The sequence below is a fragment of the Petromyzon marinus genome, chromosome 36 (genome assembly GCF_048934315.1).
Source record: "Petromyzon marinus isolate PM22_M1 ecotype Great Lakes invasive population chromosome 36, UKy_Petmar_22M1.pri1.0, whole genome shotgun sequence".
Taxonomy (NCBI): domain Eukaryota; kingdom Metazoa; phylum Chordata; class Hyperoartia; order Petromyzontiformes; family Petromyzontidae; genus Petromyzon; species Petromyzon marinus.
Genome location: NC_133702.1, coordinates 8,150,646 through 8,172,187, shown reverse-complemented (window position 1 = coordinate 8,172,187; position 21,542 = coordinate 8,150,646). Strand labels below are relative to the sequence as shown.

General features: G+C 46.6%; 1 protein-coding gene across 2 annotated transcripts in view; it reads left to right on the top strand.

The window, feature by feature from the left end:
• Nucleotides 1-21,542, top strand: part of PDZRN3 (PDZ domain containing ring finger 3) — a 162,741-nt gene that overhangs the window by 115,457 nt on the left and 25,742 nt on the right. For both annotated transcript variants that reach the window (XM_032966502.2, XM_032966503.2), the window contains one exon: nucleotides 20,069-20,376. In XM_032966502.2, coding sequence (XP_032822393.2) covers nucleotides 20,069-20,376 — 308 coding nt within the window. The remainder of the gene's footprint in view (nucleotides 1-20,068; nucleotides 20,377-21,542) is intronic.

Genomic DNA, 21,542 nt, shown 5'->3' with positions numbered 1-21,542 from the left:
AGTCGCGCGAACCCTGGCGACACGTACAAACGCGGCGTGCGGGCACCTCATCCAGCAGTGGGTTGACAAATCCACTGCGTCCTGCCGTGCCCGTCGACGCCGTTCCGCCCGCGTCGCTTCCACGGTGCCGCGATTCAATTCAAAGTTGCCGAGAATTCCTCGCGAGGCACGCACGCACGCAAACCGCCGAAGAAATACGATGGACGTGCCGTCATTACCTTACCGAGGTGTGCGGCTCTTGCCATTGCCCACAGCGTGGCCGTCTCGCCGTGGCTGAAATGTCATCGCGGGCGTTCTTTATTTTCGTGACTTACACCGGCGCATGAAAAATGGAAGATAAAGGTTGCCGTAAAAAAAAAGGTTATTCGGTAATTGCGTTAAGCGTGACGAAATCATATCATTGGGCAAATTACAATCGGCGTTGGAACGCTTTAAAAATGCATGATTTTCCATTAAGCATGGGCCATTAGCATGAATCACCTTAAACCTGTGTTTCGACAATGAGGCACTGCCCCCCTCTTTCTGTTTACGACCTCTTAGACATGGAAATGAGGCCCTTAATTAGTTTGCATTAATTAATTGCCTGCCGCAAAGCCGCTCGTGATTGAGGAATTATCGTGTAATTTGATGTGGGTTGGCGCAGTCCTCCTCTCGGCTTTCTCCTTCATCCCAAATTAATTAGGCTTATCTGCCGTCACGCTGGTTGACTCTACAGGGGCGTGGGGGTGGGGGTAGGTTCCACCTTTGCCCGTAAACAAATGAGAAGGTCCGAACGGGCATGTACTGTTTGCAGGGATTACGGACCAGAGGTTCAAATGAGAAATCTGTTCGTTGGAATTTTGTAAATCCCGATATTCACACAGTAATCAGAATGCGCTGGGCTCTGCGCTGCATGCATCCGTACATGAACCGCGTTATCTCAATATATCGCTCTGATTAGATTTTCTGTGACCAAGTTTGTATTTATTAATAAACTAGCAGTTCCTTCTGTATGTTGATCAATGTCCCCTTGATGAATTCAAACAAACACAAGTGTGCTATGCCCAATCCTGGCCAACGGGCTTAAAAACGCAATAAACAATAGTACAGACAATATGATAAGGCAAGCAAACCTTGCCTTATGGTGATCATTAATTACCGTTGTCATCATTATCGTTATGATGGATATTGCAAGTGCAGTGCGATGTATTTTAGTGCGATGCACATTCTACAGGGGGGTGGAGCAGTGACAATGATTTCGATTCCCAGCCAAGGCGACTAACATCAGTGGCGAGTGATTATCTAAACCGGTCCTCTACTTCCCCCCTCCCCCACCCTTCACCATCGCCCATTGACCATCATGGTGAATTATGGTCAAACAACCCACATGACCAAAACAGCGTGTGGAAGGCCTTCATTCAGTAATGGATCGACAAAGGGATGTGCATACGTGATATTATATTTTAAACATAATCATGTGGAAGTTTGAGCATTTGTTTCTATATTAATATCACTGTCAGGATTATGAACATCGTGATTAAAATGTAGATTCTCTCGTGTTACTGAACAAATTAAATGTTGTCTTGATTATGCCTCAAGCCTGTACTCCAGGAAGTCTCCAGTTTACCACATTTATAAACTTTATGATTAGGTTTAAAAAATACTAATTTACAATTCCACCAGAGAGCTTGATCACTAAATCAAGGTCTCCTTTATTTCGAATCATCAGTTCATTATAAGTTCTAAAGGTCATTGGATTATTTTTTTTTAAATGTCTCCTAACCGCACCGTTTAAGTGCCTCTCACATGAATCTACAACGTAAACACAGTTCACACTGCGATCAGTCGACCAAAGAAACAATGGCGGGGAATCGCTCTCAGTGTGGCTTCCAATCCCACAATTTGTGGCCTCTTTGCACGATGTGCGACGACCACAGGAACAGCCTTCTCATCCCCATTGAGTTCGTGGTGGTGGCTTCCCGGGGTACGTTCTCCTTCCCTTGTCAGTTCTGCGTCTTATCGCGTGGCCCTCTCCTCGGCGAAGCAATCATTTAGCGGATGGGCAGTTCTTGCTAGGGCTTGCGAGCAGGCAGGGGGTTTGAGTCTGCCTGCGGAGATCGAGGGGCCGGGTGGGTGGTTAAGGGGTGGGTGGAGGTATGTGCACACGTTTGGTGGGAGGTAGGGAGGTCGCAAGCAATTTTCTTTAATCTGAGGAATCAAAGCTGCCTTGGCCACAGGGCAACAGCAGCCTTGCTCAGGCTGACACTGGTGTCGTTCTGAACCATCGTTCCGAATATTGTCCCCATTATTTTCTAAAGCGGTGTAGTTACACCAGGACTATCATCGTCATCATAATCACCATGATCGATCCACTGCTGGACAGGTCTCCCCAAGCTGTGGCCATCTCTCACGGGGGCATTACGAGGAGTATACAACTATTAAAAAAAAAAACTATATCCATCACTAAGGTCATGTCATTAACATTGCCTCATTCAGAGTGTACGTGTCATCCGCAACAAAAATGTAGGCCTCTAAATACATAGGTGTTGCTGTAATAATGAATGTTGATGCTCTGGGGGATATTGCTCCTTCTTCTCTGCTTATCTGTATGGTCTGGAAGTCCCTGCAGGGGTGGGCGCCACCGTGGCGATGTTAACTCCCTCGCCTGGTATACAAGATGCCAAGGTTCGATTCCGACCCTGATGCCTACATGTCGTGTGGATTTTTCTTCAGGCCCTCCGGATTTTTTCGGAGTATTTGTCTGCTCTAAATTTCCACGCGATAAGCCACTTCGTCGAGCTATCATTTGTGGCCAGGTCACTTCTGAAAATGAGCTATCTCGCTCAGTGGGCTTTACTCGGTAAAATCAAAATAGTTTAGTTTATACTTTAGCCTCTCCCTTCAGTCATACAAGCAGCTAATCCCTATCCCTGTTCCCTCTTCAAGTTCAGGCTCATGCCTTCCGTTTTTTGCTCTGCCTGAATATTTTATTTGAAAATATATAAATATACACAGTGTACATTCTATGGGGGGTTGTGGCGCAGTGGTTAACATGCTGTGGTAGGAATCTGGTGGCCTGGGATTGAAATGCCGATCGTGGATAATATCCGTTGCAATCTGTTATGCGCCTCTCAGACTCAGCCTTAAAGGAGTACCTGGTATGGTGTAAAACATTCGCACTGGGGAGACAACAACAACCGGCTATGGTGCCTTCTATACCACCCGTTCCTAAGCCATGCTGGTCTTAATAGGTGCTTGCTAACTACCTTTATTCCAGCAGTCTGGTAGGTTATTCTATACGAGACATCTGTGTCTCTGCACTCTAAACGTTACCTCTGTTATCTTGAAAGGTTTTACCGAACGTAACATCACGAGTACCAAATGCCACGGAATTCGTTATTTTGTAATGATCGTTACAAAGAAATGGAGATAAAAAAAACTTGTCACCTGAGGCTAAGATTCCGTGCTGACGCATGTTTTGTTTTTTTCCCAGCCGTACGTTCAACCCGGCCCGATTTATCATATTGCAAATACACACAATACTCCACGTCTTAATCATTGAAATAATTTTAACATTGAACGTGTGCAGCACCCTGACAATCTACCGCTGGATGCGGGCCTCCCCCATGCCGGTCAGTTTGGATTGGTCGAAGGCGTCAGAGCATAGAAGAATTTGAACTGCAATGGCACTGCATCGTGACAATCCATCGAATCGCTCTATGGGAGCAATTGCTGTACCCCGAGTAACGAGTCATTCCGATAAACTCATGACTTACACTGAAATCTCTTGGCGGCATTCATCTCAGCATCTTGTTGTGCTGTCACGCTGGTGTGGCCACACGTTGTGGGGTGGCAGTGTGAGTGTTTTCACCCAGAAGCGAGCAGCTCTGATCAGGCATCCGAGTGTCCGTGGGCTGACAACTGTCAGGGATAGAATAAAAAAAAAATTCAATTTTTGTCCATCTCCCTTAAGATGAGGTGAGTGCATTTTCAACTGCGAACACAATTGGGCCCCTTTGGATTCATGAAATAAGGCAACCCTTTTGTTATCAAGCACAGAAGGGGCCTCTTTATTACAGCAGACAGTCTTTCCATTTGGACCTGAATGATGGGTCTTCGTCAGGAGGGCTGCTGGGGTTTATATTTTCCCTTCTTTGTTGGGGCTGCAGGCTCTTCCTTTTTTTCCCCCAGACAGGGACTTTGAACTCCAATCACAGGGCTTTTCATGCTGTCCAAGTGACTCCCTTTTCATCCACCTGCCACCATTTCCTTGGTGCCACCTTTAGCGACACAGTGGTGGTCAAATAAATGCAGGTAGGCAAACCCCGATGGCCAATACAGCTTGAGGCTCTATTTCTATTGCTTTGAAACAAAAGGATATAACTGTTCTGTGGCCACGCCAAAGGTGATGAGAAACAGTGAACTTTCGGTGCGAGTCAGTGCACGTCTTTATTACTGAGGAATATTACGCGCACTTCACTGAGGCATTCAGGGGAATATTGAGTGCAGCCCACGCATGGTCTGAGTACAATTGAATGTAAATGAACATATTGATAATTTTTAATGTGTTTTGCGACATCATAGCACCCTAATATGAGTCTCTTACCATCTCCCCGAGGGCCATTAGTGTGGGTCAGGGATTGCGTTATAATGACTTGCACAAATGAAACATGCATCTTAACTCTTTGCCGTGCAATCTATTTAATGCCGCGGTCACTTCTTGACATACGTCGCGGCGTAATTGACCATGAGACTTCCGTGCGTGGGAGCGAGTACGTGGGTGCACGTGGATGGTTTTGCGCGGCGATATCACGCCCGCTCATTTAGACGTCTCTCTGCAGAAATTTTCAAGTGGCCGCCTTTCAGACTACAAGTTTGTGCAGCTTGCACCAGGGAAGAAAATAATGGAAGCAGCACAGACGCGAGCCCACTACACTCACGTTTAATCTTGACCTGAAAGTGCTGATAATAAAAAGTAATAGCACGACGCACTCTACCCCCTATAATGGACCGAAGCATCAAAATTGCCGAGCAAAATTGCACTCCCGACAACAAGAAAAACACTTCTAAATTATCCGCATCCCGGGAGTCCATTTTTCAGTTCACAAAACCCAGTAATTTAGTCATTTCTTGCACTCAAATAGCATCACAGGGACCTTACAAAATATTGTAATTAAGTGGAATAGACCATTTGCAATGGAAGTGCCCAATTATTGGTCATTTAGCCATTGTAGCTGAAGGTAGTTTGTCAATTTAGCACTTCAGGTGCTTAGAAATTATGTATGCCAGGACCAGAATGACATGCTCAACTTTGCCTTAATAATTACAATTCACCCTTTACGGTAAAAAAATCCCCGCTAATGCTGCCTCTTAAAAGAAATCAGCGAGTCATGGACATGATGGAAGTAAATCCCAGCACTTGACCTGTAATGTATATTTGCTCTAATGCAGTTACGCAGTGAATTTGTTTCTGAAATAATATCATGCAGTCGAGCAGAAACAGGCCAACCGAAGGGTTGAAAAATCACTGGCTTTCAGACCCAGCCCTTTCAATGATTGGGGTGACTAAGCCAGCATTACCTTCTGTATGCGCCTCTGCCTCGCAAGTTTTTTGGGGGGAGGAGGATTAATACGGTGGAAATGCATGCACTTCATGAGGCCACAGAACACCTTTTACCCAATTCATAAGCGATGTCTTAAACAAAGCTTCACTGTGCTGTGATGTCAAGACAACTGGATCCCTGTGGCTAGTGTCCTGATAATGAACCAATTTACTTGGAGAGGACTGTGTCCCCTTGCAGATAGGGAGACGGGCCTGTTCTCCAATTGATCTGGTGTCACGTGGGTTCATTTTACGAAACCTTTGTCTATCGCTGTTTTGCTTTGGCATCCAAATGTATCCAATTATTTTTTTCTTCTTCTTAGCTTGCAATTTTAAATGTCTCGTGGCCAGAGCCATTGTCAAATGCCACTGGCATATTCCACCGAAAGGAAAGGAGAGCCGTCATTTAAAAAAAAAAATCTGATATACCGGTACTTGTACAATAATCAAACGGACTGAGCGGGCAAAGCTTTCATATATAATTGGAATAAAATAGAGTGAACAACCGTATTCACTTTTTTGTGCAGCCTAACTTAAATGACGCAGTGATCATGATGCCAATTTGCTGGATGTCGGACGGATTCCTGAAGAGCATGCACAAATTGGGGCTGCTCTATATGTTCAGGTCGAGTCACAGTTTCGCGAGGAATTTCCGTCCCGAGCGCGGTGTGGTGTGACACGGTGTGGCAACGTGCCAGATATTCCCTAGGCCAGTGGAGTGTGGGCGGGGAGGCAGTTGGAGGTGGGGGACAAAATGCTTAAATTTGTACCTCCTGCCAGAGAACACCCAATCCACGGTGCCCTCCTTAATGCTGGCGCTACAGCCACCACACGACAGGTCACAGACACTGCTCTTGCTGCTCCTTTCCTCGTGCGTGCTCCCCAGTGGAATTCCCTCCCCTCGCCGCTTCCCCCCCCCCCCCCCAAGATCTTCTAAGAACCTTGCTCAATTCAAGACATGCAGTAGCTCTCATTAATGTATGACACCCTCGGCAGTGCTGTTTGTTTCTGGCTGCTTAGCAACGCAAGACTGTTTACCTGTGCGAAACAATTGCGAGTCCGATGATTAGAAATCGAGGCTTCGGGAGGCATTCGCAGCTCTCTCTCTCTCCCTCATCTCTTTAATAAGACAAAATGTCACGGCGGTGCAGTCACTCTGCAGGTACAATAATAGGCTGAAAACGCTCTCCTTCCTCCTCCCTCGGAGTGCCCTTCCCCTCACCTACAGACGATTCGCGCTGGATACCCGGTCCGCATTCTCGCACTCGCCGCTCGTGGCCACGTGGACCCCCCCCCAGTGGCACCACGTCCCTCCAGCAAGCGCCGGCTTGGCAGTGCACCTCTCCCTCATTATCCCAAGCTGTCGCCATGGAGATAATTGTTGCCTCGCTGAGTGGAGTACCTCCCGTGGGAGGAGGAGGAGGGGGGGCAGGCTGCTGTGATTTTTCGAGCGGCAAGGTGAAATCCCCCCCACCTCCGTCGCCCTCGCCTGCCTCTCTCCTGCAGAGCAGGGGGAGGGGGTGGGGGGGGGGGTCCGTGAACCGGGGGAGCAGACGGGAGGTGAGACAGCCGAGGTGACACGACGCTCCCTCGCCCCGTCGACCCTTCCCCCCCCCCCTCCTCCTATGTTCGTGTCTGTTTTCTTTTTCTCTCCCACGAAAAATGACACACCGTGCTCAGTTGTTTTTTTTGTGTGTGTGTGTCTTAGTTTTGTTTAGCCTGAGCAGCCCCTGGCGTGGAGATGTCGTTATCCGAGGGGTACGACGCGCCGTCGTGGTGGGTTGTGGGTGATAACTTTTGGTGAATACACAAACACGCCCGTGTAAATGTTTTAATAATGTTCACGGTTTAGTCCATCGACCATATGAACCTTCTGGACAGAATGTGTTTGAGCAGCAGTGGTTGATTGTACAGGAGAGAGAGAGAAAAAAAAACGTGCGGAGATGTTTGTGCGAAAATGCGTGCGTCGATATCTCAGCTCTCCTTGTTTAAATCGTGCTCAGCATTTCAGAGAAATCAAGCAGCAAAGATATCGCAATGCAATTTCACATCCACTTCATTCAGCACGTTAGTGATGAAAGAGTTAATGACATCAGCTTTTGCTCCCCTGCCCCCAAGTCGCTCGTTAATCAGGCTGATAAGCCATCAGATCCAATGCCTCGACTTGTTCCTTCCAAATTATGATGAAAAGCACGAGTAGATAGTGCAGAGGTTAACGTGCTGCAGTCTCTAATTTTCATTCATTTGCCTCGCTCATGCATCATGTTTAACCAAAACAAGTGTGCGCTTTGCACAGACACCACAAGCTATTGCACGTATTTTTTAGAACTTTTATAATTTGCAGATCCCTCACCTTGCTCTTTTCACGCCCCCCACCACCAACGCCGCAACAAATATAGAAGCACAAAACATTTTGATGAAATATTTTCACGCCTGTGGTTTTTTTTTTTTCAAATGTGGTGCATGTCTTAAACGGGCTGCGATGTAATTAAATAATAATAATAATGGAGTTAATTTGTGTCATGGGATGGCATTAAGGCATCATCAGCTGAAACCTGCAGCAACATGAGCACCGCAGGCCTTCTTTCAAATGTCGGGCTGCCAATTACAGATGGGGTCATTTAAAGATGACGTGAGAGTACAAAGCGGGCGTCCAGTTTGTTTACGTTTGAAAGTAATTAGTGTTTTAGTCTGCTCAAGGGCATGAATCTGTCTTATTTAGCCCTTGTTATTTAGCATATTTAATGCAATAGTTAGTGTATTGTAGTCACTGCTGCGTCAGTTTACAGCATTTCAGTCTGTGTTCACTTTTATAGAAATATATTAAACCCTCCCGGTTTTCTACAGCTAAACCAATTTGTCAAATTGGGGTTTAGAATTTCAACTTGAATGACAGCAAAGCTCCCGGCCGGGTGGCTTTGTGCTCTGGTAGTGGCATGTTTGGCACTGAGGGCATGTGTTGTCAGCTGAAGGTGGTGTGTTCAATAATAATTGAATGCACCACCATCAAACACATGCTAATTCTCTTTTTTTTGTGTGTGGGTGCAAAGTAATCCGCTGAATGTGATGGTATTTGTTAATTTTAATTTGTGATCACACCAGGCTGTTTGCAGCTTTTTAATTTTGATTTAAAGCTTTCGTGTCTGCAGGGATTCATATTCTTGGTTCTTTCGGTAAAGTCACGTAGAAGGGAAACAATAAAATAATAACATTATAAAACAATCAAATGATCACGACGTTTCTACTGCAACACAAGCAATCATCATCAGGTGTACAAACCACACCAAGAAAATTTGAAAAAAGTGGCGGTTTTTTTAACGTTAGCACCACGGAGAGCGATTTGGCAGTTATTCAGATGGGCGAGTCCATCTATGTTCGGAAAAGAGGAGGGGGGAGACGAAAATAATGGATGCGGTCTGAAAGCCACCATAAGCATGAACAATTAATTAAGACCCGAAATGGTTTATCAAATCATTCCAATGATTGCTAAGCCAGAATCCATCTTCTCGTTTGAAATTATCTCTGTGTTTGTATATGTGGATAGCCTCATGAACGAATCTCTCATGGTAGCCAGATGGCTTGCAGAGAACCTCTGTCTTGGAGAAGTCAATGTCATGTCAGCCTACTGAATTATAAGTGATCTGCCACGGCCGAGGTGTTGGTCCTACCCTGTTTTAGGTCTGCTTTGTGTTCACGGATACGGTCCGAGACATATCGTTTGGTTTCTCCAATGTAACTACTACCACAGAGGCAACTTCGTTTGTAGACGCCAGGGTACTGTATGTCCGGAATCACATATTTTACAGACGGAACCAGATCACGGATTTTATGTAATGTGTTGAATCGGACCTGGATCTTGTGTTTATTCAAGATTTTGGAGATCTTTTTTGTGATCCCCGCAATGTAGGGTAAATTGATTGTTTTGAATGGCTCCTCAAGAGGGTCCTTCTTCATGGTTGGAGTGATAGCTTTGCGGATTGTGTAGTCGGAGTAACCATTAGCCTTAAGAGCTTGGTGTACGTGCTTGAGTTCACTGGCTATGTATTCCTGGTTGGATATGCATTGGGCTCTATGGTGCAGAGTCTTGATGAGGGAATTCTTCTGGGATGGATGGTGATGGGAATCCGGTTTCAGGTAAGCATCCGTATGGGTAGCTTTCCTGTAGACAGAGTGGCTCATTGAACCATCAGGTCTCTTTTTTATTAGGACATCCAAAAAAGGTAGCTTGCCATCTTTTTCGACTTCCATGGTCCCATCGTCTCTACTATCAACTCCCCCACCTACAAACTGGCTCGTTTTCTGTCTGAGTAGAATTTTGTACCGCAGAGGTGGTTTTTCCAGTGAAAGTGATTGTTTATGCTTACAGTGGCTTTCAGACCGCATCCATTATATTCGTCTCCCCCCTCCTCTTTTCCGAACATAGATGGACTCGTCCATCTGAATAACTACCATATCGCTCTCCGTGGTGCTAACGTTAAAAAACCGCCACTTTTTTTCAAATTTTCTTGCTGTGGTTTTTACACCTGATGATGATTGCTTGTGTTGCAGTCGAAACGTCGTGAGAATTTAATTTTTTTATTTAAAGCTTTCGTGACTGCAGAGATTCATATTCTTGGTTCTTTCGGTAAAGTCACGTAGAAGGGAAACAATAAAATAATTAAAAATATATTGTTTTATATTTTTATTATTTTATTGTTTCCCTTCTACGTGACTTTACCGAAAGAACCAAGAATATGTTTGCAGCTTATTTACAGGATGGCTAATTGTCCATCCTAAAAATAGAGTGTCGAGGCTGATGTCATTAATAAACACCGACAGTATTCGAATAATCAAAGGGATGCTGCCACAGTGGTGTCACGGTCAGAATCAGAATCTCTATTTATGCTGGAGAAATCCGATGAGCTATAAAGTTCTTATTCATGTCCCGTAGGGACGGGTCAGAAAGTTACAACAACAAACAGTACAATAACACGATAGGAGTGCAAAGTATAGGAAAGGTAAACAAATCACGTAAACTATATATTTATATCTATGTTTATTTTACGAGGTAAAAGCCCTCTGAGCTATTATCTTCTTTTCAGAAGCGACCTGGCCACAAATGATAGCTCAGCCAAATGGTTTATCTGTGGACATGTATAGCAGCTGGACTTGCAATCCAGAGCTTGGCAACTTGACCTACCTTCGTGGCAGTTAAAACAATGTGGCCAGTTTCTTAAATGACCCGCACCTCTCTCCACCCAGCCGTACGTACGAAAAAATCACAGTTAGTCGATGGTGGTTTAAAGTGTGGGTACACTCGCCTCTTACAAGGCATCTGGTCAGCGTGGAAGAGTAGGCCAAAACTCCCCCTTAAGAGGGGTTCTCTCGGTGTGCCTCTAGTACGGCATAAGATATTGCAGGGCTGCACTTACCACCTTTAGCTATTTAGCTTCGCACAATTAATGCAAGTTTGTATTGATAATTGAAGAGACGCAAGATGTTCCTGTTTTATAGAAAAATGTCTGCCTTTCTCATGTTTATCTCTTCGCAAATAAACACGCGGTACAATTTCACGTCGCAAAGCGATTTTTTTTTTAATTTTGACTTCATGCGTCTTTAATCTTACACGTCTAAGCATTACTCTTCCTAATTCATCGGGTGTAAATGTACGTAACGACAAATAACAGGCATCAATAACGAGCGGCGCATTCATTCATTTATTCCTCATTAAGCCGATAAACAGCACTCGTGCAGCCCAGAGAGAGGACACCATTAGCGGGGTTTGGCGACGTGTTTAATCAACGTAATTAGACTCTTAATAAATAAGTCTCTTTATGACTGCATTATATTCAAGGCCTGCTCCGCGCCGTGCGATGGCTCGAATTGTCGCCTTGCATTCAGAGAGTGCGTTCTTTGTGTGAGCGCTCAGCTCGGACAGCGGTCCCACTCGCCCTTCCCCATTCGCCCACCACCGCTCTGAATGACGGTGTAACGCTTGACAAGAAGTGCGGAAACATCGCCGAGCACGTAGAGGGTTATGGTAATGGGAAAATAAACCTTGACGAATAAAAAAACGAATTTGCGCGCGTGCCGCATAAGTATTGGGGGGGGGGGGGGGTGTAAAAAAAAATGCGCATGCTTGGGAAAATGCGATTTTTGTCGGTTTGGATGCTCACGTTTACCGGGTGATGTTTGACGTTCATAGATAGCCGGTGCACAATACGCCGCTGTGCAGTGTTGCGTGTGTCACGTAGGTGTCGTGTGTCAGAATCAGAACATGGAAGAATCCGATGAGCTATAAAGCTCTTTTTTTCACAAATATCCAGTAGGGGCAGGTAGGAACGTTACAACAACAAACGGTAAAAAAACACGATATGAGTGCAAAGTACAAGAAAGGTCAACAGATCACCCAAACACAAACAAATACAACATTAAACCATCCCCCCCATCCTACCAGGCAAAGCCCACCGAGGTATTAACTTATTATTATTCAAAAGCGGCCTGGCCACAAATGATAGCTCAACATAGTGGCTTTTCATTTGGACATTTATAGCAATCTACGTGTGTGGCACACGTAGATTGGTTTACCACGTAGGCTTTCGCGGCGAATGTTATCCATAATAGAGGTTTTTGGGTTAGATCGCGAAAAAATAAATGCGTTCTTAAACCCGCCAGTCGCCCATCCTTCTTTACATCGGAATTATTTTAGTGGTTGTTTATTTATTTACGTCATATTTTTCCCTTTTTTTTTTACAAATGTAAGCAATTCCACGAGAAGCGTGTACGCGCGTTGAGTGTATGCGTCTTGTTGGGAGCTGGCTGAGGCCACTTCAGTGCGAGAAGAGGTGCTGATTGTGGCGAATGGAGTGGGGGGGGGTGGGTGGTTGTTCGGAAGTCTACACGCATTATGTTTTATTGCTTTGCTTCAGTCGGGTATAAATCACCACGATACCGCTGCAAAGTCAATGCATTATATTCCGCTGCATAATTTATTTGGCTGCTCGTAGCGACTGGCAAAAAAAAAAAACTAAAGTCAGCAAGTGATCGCCCCGATGTTACGTATTGTGCGGTGGGAATGCATTTGCTGCACAACACGTTTCACGGTGCAGCGGTGGCACAGTGGCTCGTGAACCTGGCGACCTGAGTTTTATTGCTGGCCTTGTCTCAGAATCAGTGGCGAGTGATGTCTAAACCAGTGCTGACCCCCCCCCCCAACCCCATCATTCACTCACCACCATCTCCGAGCCACCACACCGACCAATGTGATGAAGCGTGGTCAAAAAACACACGTGACTGCCACGTCGTAGGGACGCCTTCATCCTGCGGCCACAAAAAAAAACATACATTATTATTTACGACAATTATTATTGGTATTTACACACACGCACATTGCATTTGACCGAGACGTATATGGCCATGAGTGCGTGCGGGGCCAATGTTTCAAAACGAGCAGCACCGCTTTGTTTTATAATAGCGTGCGGATAATTAGACTATGAATGGGCCTACTCTTGTTAATAGTCTTGCGGGTAATTAATTAATGTCCACATTTCAATGATACAACCAGCTTAATGCCCCCGTTGCTGCACAGCAGGCTCAGTAATCCTGTGCCTTCCACATGGCTCCTGGGGTCATTCTGAGGCTAACATTCTCCGCCTTTCTGTTGATTTTGAAATCAATAAAAGGGAGCGTTCATTAAAGTCAAGTATCAAATTAAGCACAATTCGTGGATAGTTTCAGGCGTGTGATCGTACAAGCATTTTCGTTTTGTTGTCGGCGCTCAAATAATGTGCATGTTGCATATTATTCGTGTTTCGTAAATCACGTGATTGAAGCAATGTTGTGGGCCGGCACGACTGCGCGTACAATGTCACCGGTGTGTTTATGAGCACGGCGAGGAAATCTTGATTCCATTGTTCAATGTTTTACGTTAAATTAATAAAGCAATTAGCAGGAAGCAGTGTTGATGAGTGTAATGATGTAAGTCGTTTCCAATCCAACTCCCTCCTCATTAATCACTCACTATCAGGTGAAGTGTGCGGAATAAATTTCTGCGTAATTACCATTCACCAATCGGCTGCTACAGAGCAATTTCATTTCATTTAAATCCCACGGAATGGAAGGATTGTTTTTGAGTGTGTGGAATGGCTTATTGCGTTTAGCAAAACGTTTGGTTTTTTTGCAGAGTTTACAGTTATTTCCTTTAAAACATATGTATAAATACGCTTTTCTGGAATTATTTCCACCGGCACGAACAGCCACCTCTGTTCGTAGGTTTTCCGCGGCGGCATCGTACAGCTCTCCGATGTCTTTCCGGGTTGTCTACGTCGAGTTGAGCGCAACGTGCGACGTTTTTCTCGCCTCGTTCCGGCAGCTTCTTGAGGAACTGAATTTAGAACGTCGGACATCGTGCCGAATGATGCGCGGTACAACCCGAAAACCAATCGTAGAGCCACAGCCACCTCTGTGCTCATTTAAACTCCGCAAATGCTTTCCACGGCTTCCCCCAGCGCTCAGCGTCTGCCCACCGACTTCTCACGAGACTAAATCGTGCGCAGCATTGTTGCTGAGACCCCTGGAGTTTTTTTGTATTTTATTTACCTTTATTTTTTACTTTGTTTCTTTGGCGAGTTTGAACAGACCAGAGAAATGCCGGGCAGGATTGCGTGTGAATCGAGGATTGTTTTGCACCCCGTGGATGGCGTCGTGTTGGCTTTTACAGATGCCCATGGATATCTGGGTGCTACCCAACTGGTGATTTTAATGCACGCCTATTTGTTGACTTTTGAGTGTGTCGATCCACCACACTTTTGACTTTGCAGGCTTTTGAATTGCCATCGCTTTATTTTCAAACCGAGCGGCCAGGAATTGCCAACCTCAAGCTGCTTTAACAACAACAGTGGGTGTTAGTTCTCTGGCGTAGTGCGGGCTTATGTGTGCCAACCTCAATGGCTCATTGTTTCCGAATAAGGCCATCTAAAGAAACCAAAAGGGATGTTCAACAAAGCTCAAAGTGTTTGGAGACGTCCCGTGCTCTGCGGCTGGGCTGGAGGGCAGGTGACAGACTAGGGCCGTGCACTGACGGAGCGGCTCGCCTGTACACTTTGTCCTCCCCGCCACCCCTCCCCGGTCCCCACGCGAACACAAGCCCGTCTGTGTTGCATGGCACAAGTGAGCGCTGGTGCGTTCTGGCCCGTGTGTATTCCAGGCAGGAGCCAGTTATGGCTGGCTCTCTCAGCCATTCAGGGTCACTGGGAGGTACAGCCGTCCATTGCTGCCTTGTGAAGAAGGGTAGTAGGATATAGTGGTCGTGCATATGGAGAAGGCAGCATTGGATGTGTAGCTCAGGGGAAGGAGCACTGAGCTCAGACTGCTGTGATACTGGATTCACACCTGGGGTTTCAGCCACCTGTGATTAATCCGGGTTCTCGAGTGCAGCGAGGTGTGACAGTCTCAGCCCGATCACCAATAGCAGCTCACGAACAAACGTGTCGCATTCGAATTTGGTTTCTCGCTTAATGCGTGCAAAATAGCAGGACCGATACAAAAATATAGGTTTGGCTGCCATGCGATTAATGTTTCTGTGTAGCAGGGCGAGTAGGAAAATGCAGCACCTGATAGCGTGGATTAGAAAGAGGTCACATTAAGAATCTGAGAATAAACTTGGTGATATATCCAATCGTGGGCCATTCTCTAACACAGATTGACACACTCCTCTGTGACAGTACAATTGGAATAACATTTAGAAAAGAAAAAAAATAGAGCATTAGAGTGGTGGTCTTTATCAGGTTGCTTCAGGGCAATCAGTGCGAGGGGAAAGAAGACAAGTCCTAAACTCGCAAGGTGCGGTGCACCTCCGGCATTTCTTTAACTCTGATGTTAAATCGTAGCGACAAGTTGAGTTAGCGGTGCTTTGCGTCCTCAAAATGTGACTGATGGTGGTAGGTTGCGGCGTCCTTGTCTTGGCCCACCTCATCAGCCCCGCCAACACCTCCGGAAGACAACTCACCAATGCAGATGATACGCTGCTTGAAATGAAATGAATACATTCTGGCCTGTCTCAATATCCCGATGGTAAATTAAATAAGGCCTCAACCATGCTGTGTCAGTGATTGACGGTATTTTTTGTTGTCACCTCATACTTCACCGCACTGGTCAATGTGGGTCGGTGAAGGAGGAGTTGTAGGGAAGAACCGATTGAGATATCACTCGCCAGCACTGCAGTTAGCCATGGCTGGAAATCGAACTCAGGCGTCTGGGTTCAGAGGACAGGGCGCTAACAACTTTGCCACCGTGGCACCCCACGATTGTTACGCAGCAATTCAAGCAGTTTCTCATTGTACTGAATTGTGCATTATTTTTATTGTTTTATTTGTGTTGTGTTTCATTTGTATGGTTTATAAAATCTACAACGAGGCCACCCACAGGATTACAGAAGAGGGTTCGGGTCACAGAGTCCTACCCGGCATATCCCCTGACTTTAAGTTATCTGGTAGGGCCTGATCTGAATGTCACATTACAATTGTTTAACGTTCTTAGTGAATGCAGTGAGCATTGAGCAGACAGGCCCACTGGTGGCCATGCATATCCTGGCCACAGACCATTTTGGCTCGACAGAAATTGCTATATTCAACATAACCACCTACTGTGATTTCTTCTTAATTAGATGTTTCCCACAGGAAACGCTCAGTAATTGTAAAAATCACAATAACTGACAGCTAAAGTGCCTTGGGCACATCGACTTTGCATGTTTTCTATGCGTTAAGATCCCCACATCGGCACAATATATTGTTGGCTCCCCCACGTGAAATTATAAATGGAATGATAACGCGTACGCATGTATCTATGCATTCGTGCATGATGTCAAAGAACTTTCGTTTTCATATCGTTGTTACAAACATTATTATCAACATGCATGCATGCATGGAATGTAATATAACAGTAAATAAGCCAGAATGGAAAGTTGCTTGCGACATGAAGGGTGTGCGTCAAAGTTTTGCAGTACAGAATGGCGGCCCAGTGCTCGTTCACTGCCGCTTATTTCTGTCGTTCCCTCGGAGGCTGATAGAACGCCGGTTAGAAGCTCAGTTGGGAAATTGAATGAAATGGACGGACGCGATATGAAGAGTGCTTCAGCTGGCAAGACGTTTGGCAAGGCTTAGGATTAATGGGCCACATGGCAGAGTCTCTCGTAAAATTAAATTTGCCAGATCGCGAGGGGCTGGATTTTTTTTTTCATTTTTATATCCACTCAAAGGCGTGCTTCACACAGAATCATTGTTATTAGGGAGATGAGCTGAGGGAGCTGATGCTGTCAGTATGGGGGGTGGTTACGGCTTCGGGGGGAGGGGGGGGGGAAAGCGACGCCGGGTGGTGGTGGTTGTGGTTTAGGAAAGAGCTTTGTGAAGGAGGGGGGGCGGTGGCGGAGTGCAACGGACGAGGGGGACAGAACACAAACCCCCCTCCCGTGCAGCTGCCACACAGCACAGTTAACCAGGAGGGAGTGTGCGGGATAGAGGCACTGGGAGAGGGGAGCAGGAGAGGCAAAGGTTGAGCCACAAGGGGGAGGTGGGTTTCGGGCATGGAATTAAGAGATGATTTTTTAAGCTCGCCCGGGTCGGAGATGTCTGGAGTACAGAGAGCCTCCACCAGCCACATAGCGTGGGGTGGAGGGGGGGAGCTGGAAGGATCCGCATCCCCTCTGACGAAAGCTCAGGCCCCCTTCTGAATTGTTATCGTCAAGGAAATATAATGAGCGGTACAATGTCGAAGACCCGTGGCAATTAAGCGATGGGCGTCGCAGCCTTCAAATAAGGTCACAACTATTGGGTGGACCGACACCAACACTCCGGATGTGGCTAAATGCTTCGACAACTGAGTCACCTTCAACCACTATTGGTGCTGTGGTTACCAAAAGCTCCGGTGTGGCTTTTAGTCAGTGACACATGATTGCCATAATTCATCGCTTATCATCAGCCACCGTCAATCCACTGCTGGATGACGGCTTTCACCAAGCCACCGCCAGCTCTCATGATCCAATGGTGAAACAATGAAAACACCTCCTTGGTGGACATCATTGCGATAATGTAACAATGTGCTAGCTCATCTATTTAGATTCGATTCTTCTCAAGATACGTGCATTCAATCGCACGTGTACATCGGTGGTCTTTTTTATCGATGCATTGTATGTTGCGGGTCTACATCGCCCCCACAGCCACTAGAGGCATCTTACATCCACCACCGCAGTGTTAAAACATAGATCGGTTGCTGAACTGAATAGCCACAACCATCGAGTTGCCCTGGGGGTGGGGGAAAGGTTGTTTTATTTTTGTGTTCTTTAAAATATATTGTTGAGTAAAAAAAAAAATAATCATACTGTGGATAAAGCCGAATAACAATTCCATTGAGCTCACATTTCCAAAGCGCATCTCCATATCACCTCTCAATGCTCCTTTCCCACTTCTGAAAGGAAGCAAAGCTGTTCTTGTTATGAATTACTTGTTAATGCTCTTTAACATCATCCGAGCGAGTCTTTTTTACATATATATAAATTTGGCTGCCGTAGGTGGAGTATTATTTGCGAAGAAATTAAAAAATGCTGCTTGGCCTGTTTTCATTGGCATTCCAACAATATCTCACCGTGCCGCGTAAGCCATTGGCTTGTGTCGACTGCTTCGTCAACTTACAACAGTGGCACTTGGAATCGGGCCCCAATTTTGTAATATGATACTCGGTTGGACTGGAATAAAAAAAACAAATCTATTCTATTTTGACTGTTTTTAAATGTGCGCAATTGCCGGGCTTGTCGCTAATGGTGCCACCCATGTGTTTTTGCTCCTTGCGATGGTTTCCGAGAAAAGTGCTGAAAAGTGGGGTGGAAAATAAAACGTTAGTTTTGCGTACGAGGCGGGCGTTATATTTTCCGGCCTTTAAAATTGCGGTTCAGTAAGTGCGTGCCATGCCCCCTCTTTTCTTTGTAATCGAGAAAGCAGAACTCTCAGCCCGGTTTAATGAACTTGGGTATAAGAAGGCATTCTTCATCAAGTAGTCACATACCACTGGCAAAGAGCCAACTGTCATCTTTGTGCCACCGTGCACACAGACATTGCTGGTAGCTTTTCAAGCATCGCCAATGCGCGATGGGCGTCAATGTGCGCTTTTGGCGGTCGCGTATTTTTGCACTCAAATTCGGGTTTCTGTCTATAGCCATGTCTGGGATTTTTTTTTTTAATAAATCACCGCGTGTCCTGATGTAGCAATGCACGCCACTTTCGCATCACAGCAATCGTCGCCCAGATGGGGTATTTGAGGAAGAGTTATTTCGCACGAGCTGAGTTTTCAGTGCCAAGAACAGATCACAGCTGCGCTCATACTAGCTCATCTTAATAAATAAGCCCCGAATTGTAGAAACTTACGCCCTGATCCCTAGCAACATATCAGTGATTAAGCCCAGTGCCAGACAACGAGAGTTGGTCGACTTGCTCATAGAGTGTGGGGGCACTGCTTAAGCGATGGTGCATTCAATTGCTTTGTGTACTACTGAATGTGTGAAGGTCGAGATGCAGCCCTGCAATTACTTACTCATACCACTCCATTAGAGAAAAAAATCAAGAGTTGACTAATTTTGTTGTGTTACCATCTCGTTTGTGATTGAACTTCCGTTTTGGAAAGGGGGTGGACCTTTATTTGTCTGTGTCTTTTTGTCATCCTTGTGTGAGTCAGAAGTGGCACGATGTGCATTTACATAGATATGGGAGCATAGAAGTGCAGTACAACAATGCATTTTACTGCACCGCACTCGGCTGCCCATCCCATAGCAACCTGTCATGCATGGTGCTCACCCATCCAAGCACTATCCAAGCTCAGACCTGCTTAGCATCTGAGACCTCATGAGGTCACACCCATTGGCCATAGGTCAATCGTCATCATTATCACCAGCCATGTTCAATCCACTGTGGGATCGAGGCCACCACAACTGCAGCCGCCTTTCACGATCCCACGTGAAACGATCCACCCAGCACCTCCCCACGAACTGAAGATCGGACCAAGAGTAACGTGATGCGTATTATTGTGTACCGGTTTCCCTCTATGCCAGTTGCAGTCGAGTCTCCGGTCGGCAGCACATGGCGTGACCTGCTTCATCGCCCCATGCACCGAGATACGGCCCCTTGCAGTTTTGCATTGCCCGGCTCATCTTCGCGCCCAGCAACTCGTTTCCACGCTCACTCACCTGCTCACGTGCGTGCATGTTAGTGGCGTCTGCCCCACCTACGCGAAACTCATCGCTGGTCACTCTTCGTGACCCTCCACCAGCTCTGCAGGAGTCGACCCGGGACAGAAATGCAAAGCTCACAAAGCGTAATCGCAGCGCCTCCCTCGCGATCAAAGTCTTTTTCTGCTGTAAGAATGACGCAAATACCAAGCGTGCTTCATTTTTTTTGACGGCACACTACCGCGCACTGACGCATCGGGGGCATGCGTTTGGGGCCCGTGTCCGTTTTGCCGCCGCAGGTGAACGGCAAGGACCTGAGCAAGGCGACGCACGAGGAGGCGGTGGAGGCGTTCCGTGCCGCCAAGGAGCCCATCGTGGTCCAAGTGCTGCGCCGCGCCCCAGCCCGGCCCAAGCCCTCGGCTCCCTCCACGCCCGGCTCGGGGACCCCGGGCTCCGGGTCCGGCACGCCGGCCGGCGGGCCCGACCCCTTGCTGGTGGACGCCACCACGCAGACCGACGTGTCGTTCGAGCGCGTGTCGGCGATCAGCAAGCTGAGGCCCGAGACGCCCCCCGTGCCGGACTTCCACCCGTGCCTGCTGAGCGACGGGTAAGGGCCACGAGCGGCGGCAGCAGCAGCACCAGCAGCAGCATTGTCGACAATTCACGGGTTGACAAGTTCGTCGGTGGCATTGATGGCGCTGCCCAAAAGGCGAAGAAATATCGCAATGCTGACGTTTCAGCCGGTGGCCTTTCTTCGCGGTGATCTTCTCTGGGGGCAGAAACCCATTATTTGCTCCCCATGCTGGCAAGTGAGGGGGCCATCGACCCCATTTCCACCCTGTGGTGCTGCCGATGCTTAGAGACGTTTTGTCCGCCTGGTGCCTGAAACCCATGACACTTGGTGAGGAGGGGCGGGGGATGGGGGCAGGAGGAGGGGCAGAGGTGGACTGTTTGCAGCGCCAAACGGGAAGGTTGCCGGCAGGCCGGCCGAGAAATTAAAATCAATATTTATTAAATAACGACGTAGTTCGTACAATATCTCACTATTGAGTTATTAAAGATTTATGGGGGGTTTTTATTTATTTTATTTTTTTGACCGCATTTGGCGCAGAACATCAATGTTACAGGCAACGTGCAGTTAAATTTCATTGTGCACGTAAGTGCTTTAGCTCATAGATTACATTTTTATAATGGTGTTTGTGGAGCTTTGTGTTATCTAATTTGTTAAGAGGGACACGCGGCTCTATTAAAGTTGAAACAAACTGCCCCGGGGTGGTAGGGAGCACGCGCTATATCACCGTGCGGAAAAGAGAACGGGCAATCGAAAATCGTAGCCACGTGCTCATTCGATACCCGTTAATCTCTCACCAATGGGACCCAGGTAACGGCTCGTTCAAATTACAGTAGATGACTCGCACAAACGTCTAACATGGAGCAACCGTTCGCAGAGTATAAGCCCGCTCTGCGACAAACACAGTGCATTGCCTTCCGAAAGACAGGGAAATGAGTATCGGAAAGATATCCTTACCAGAAATGTGACGTGGCTTTTCTCGAATTCACCCACAACAAGTTACATACAGACCGTCTTATCCCCGTGCTCTATTGCCAGTGAATTGTATGCCTCTGGTGAAGATTATGGCACTGTAACAATTTCTCATGGATAATAGGGTGGGCTTTCTTATTGTATTGAAGCCTGGTCTGGTAGGTAGCACGTAAGGATAACATTCTATAAAGCCCTCCTGATGTTTACAGAATCTTTTTTATATATATATT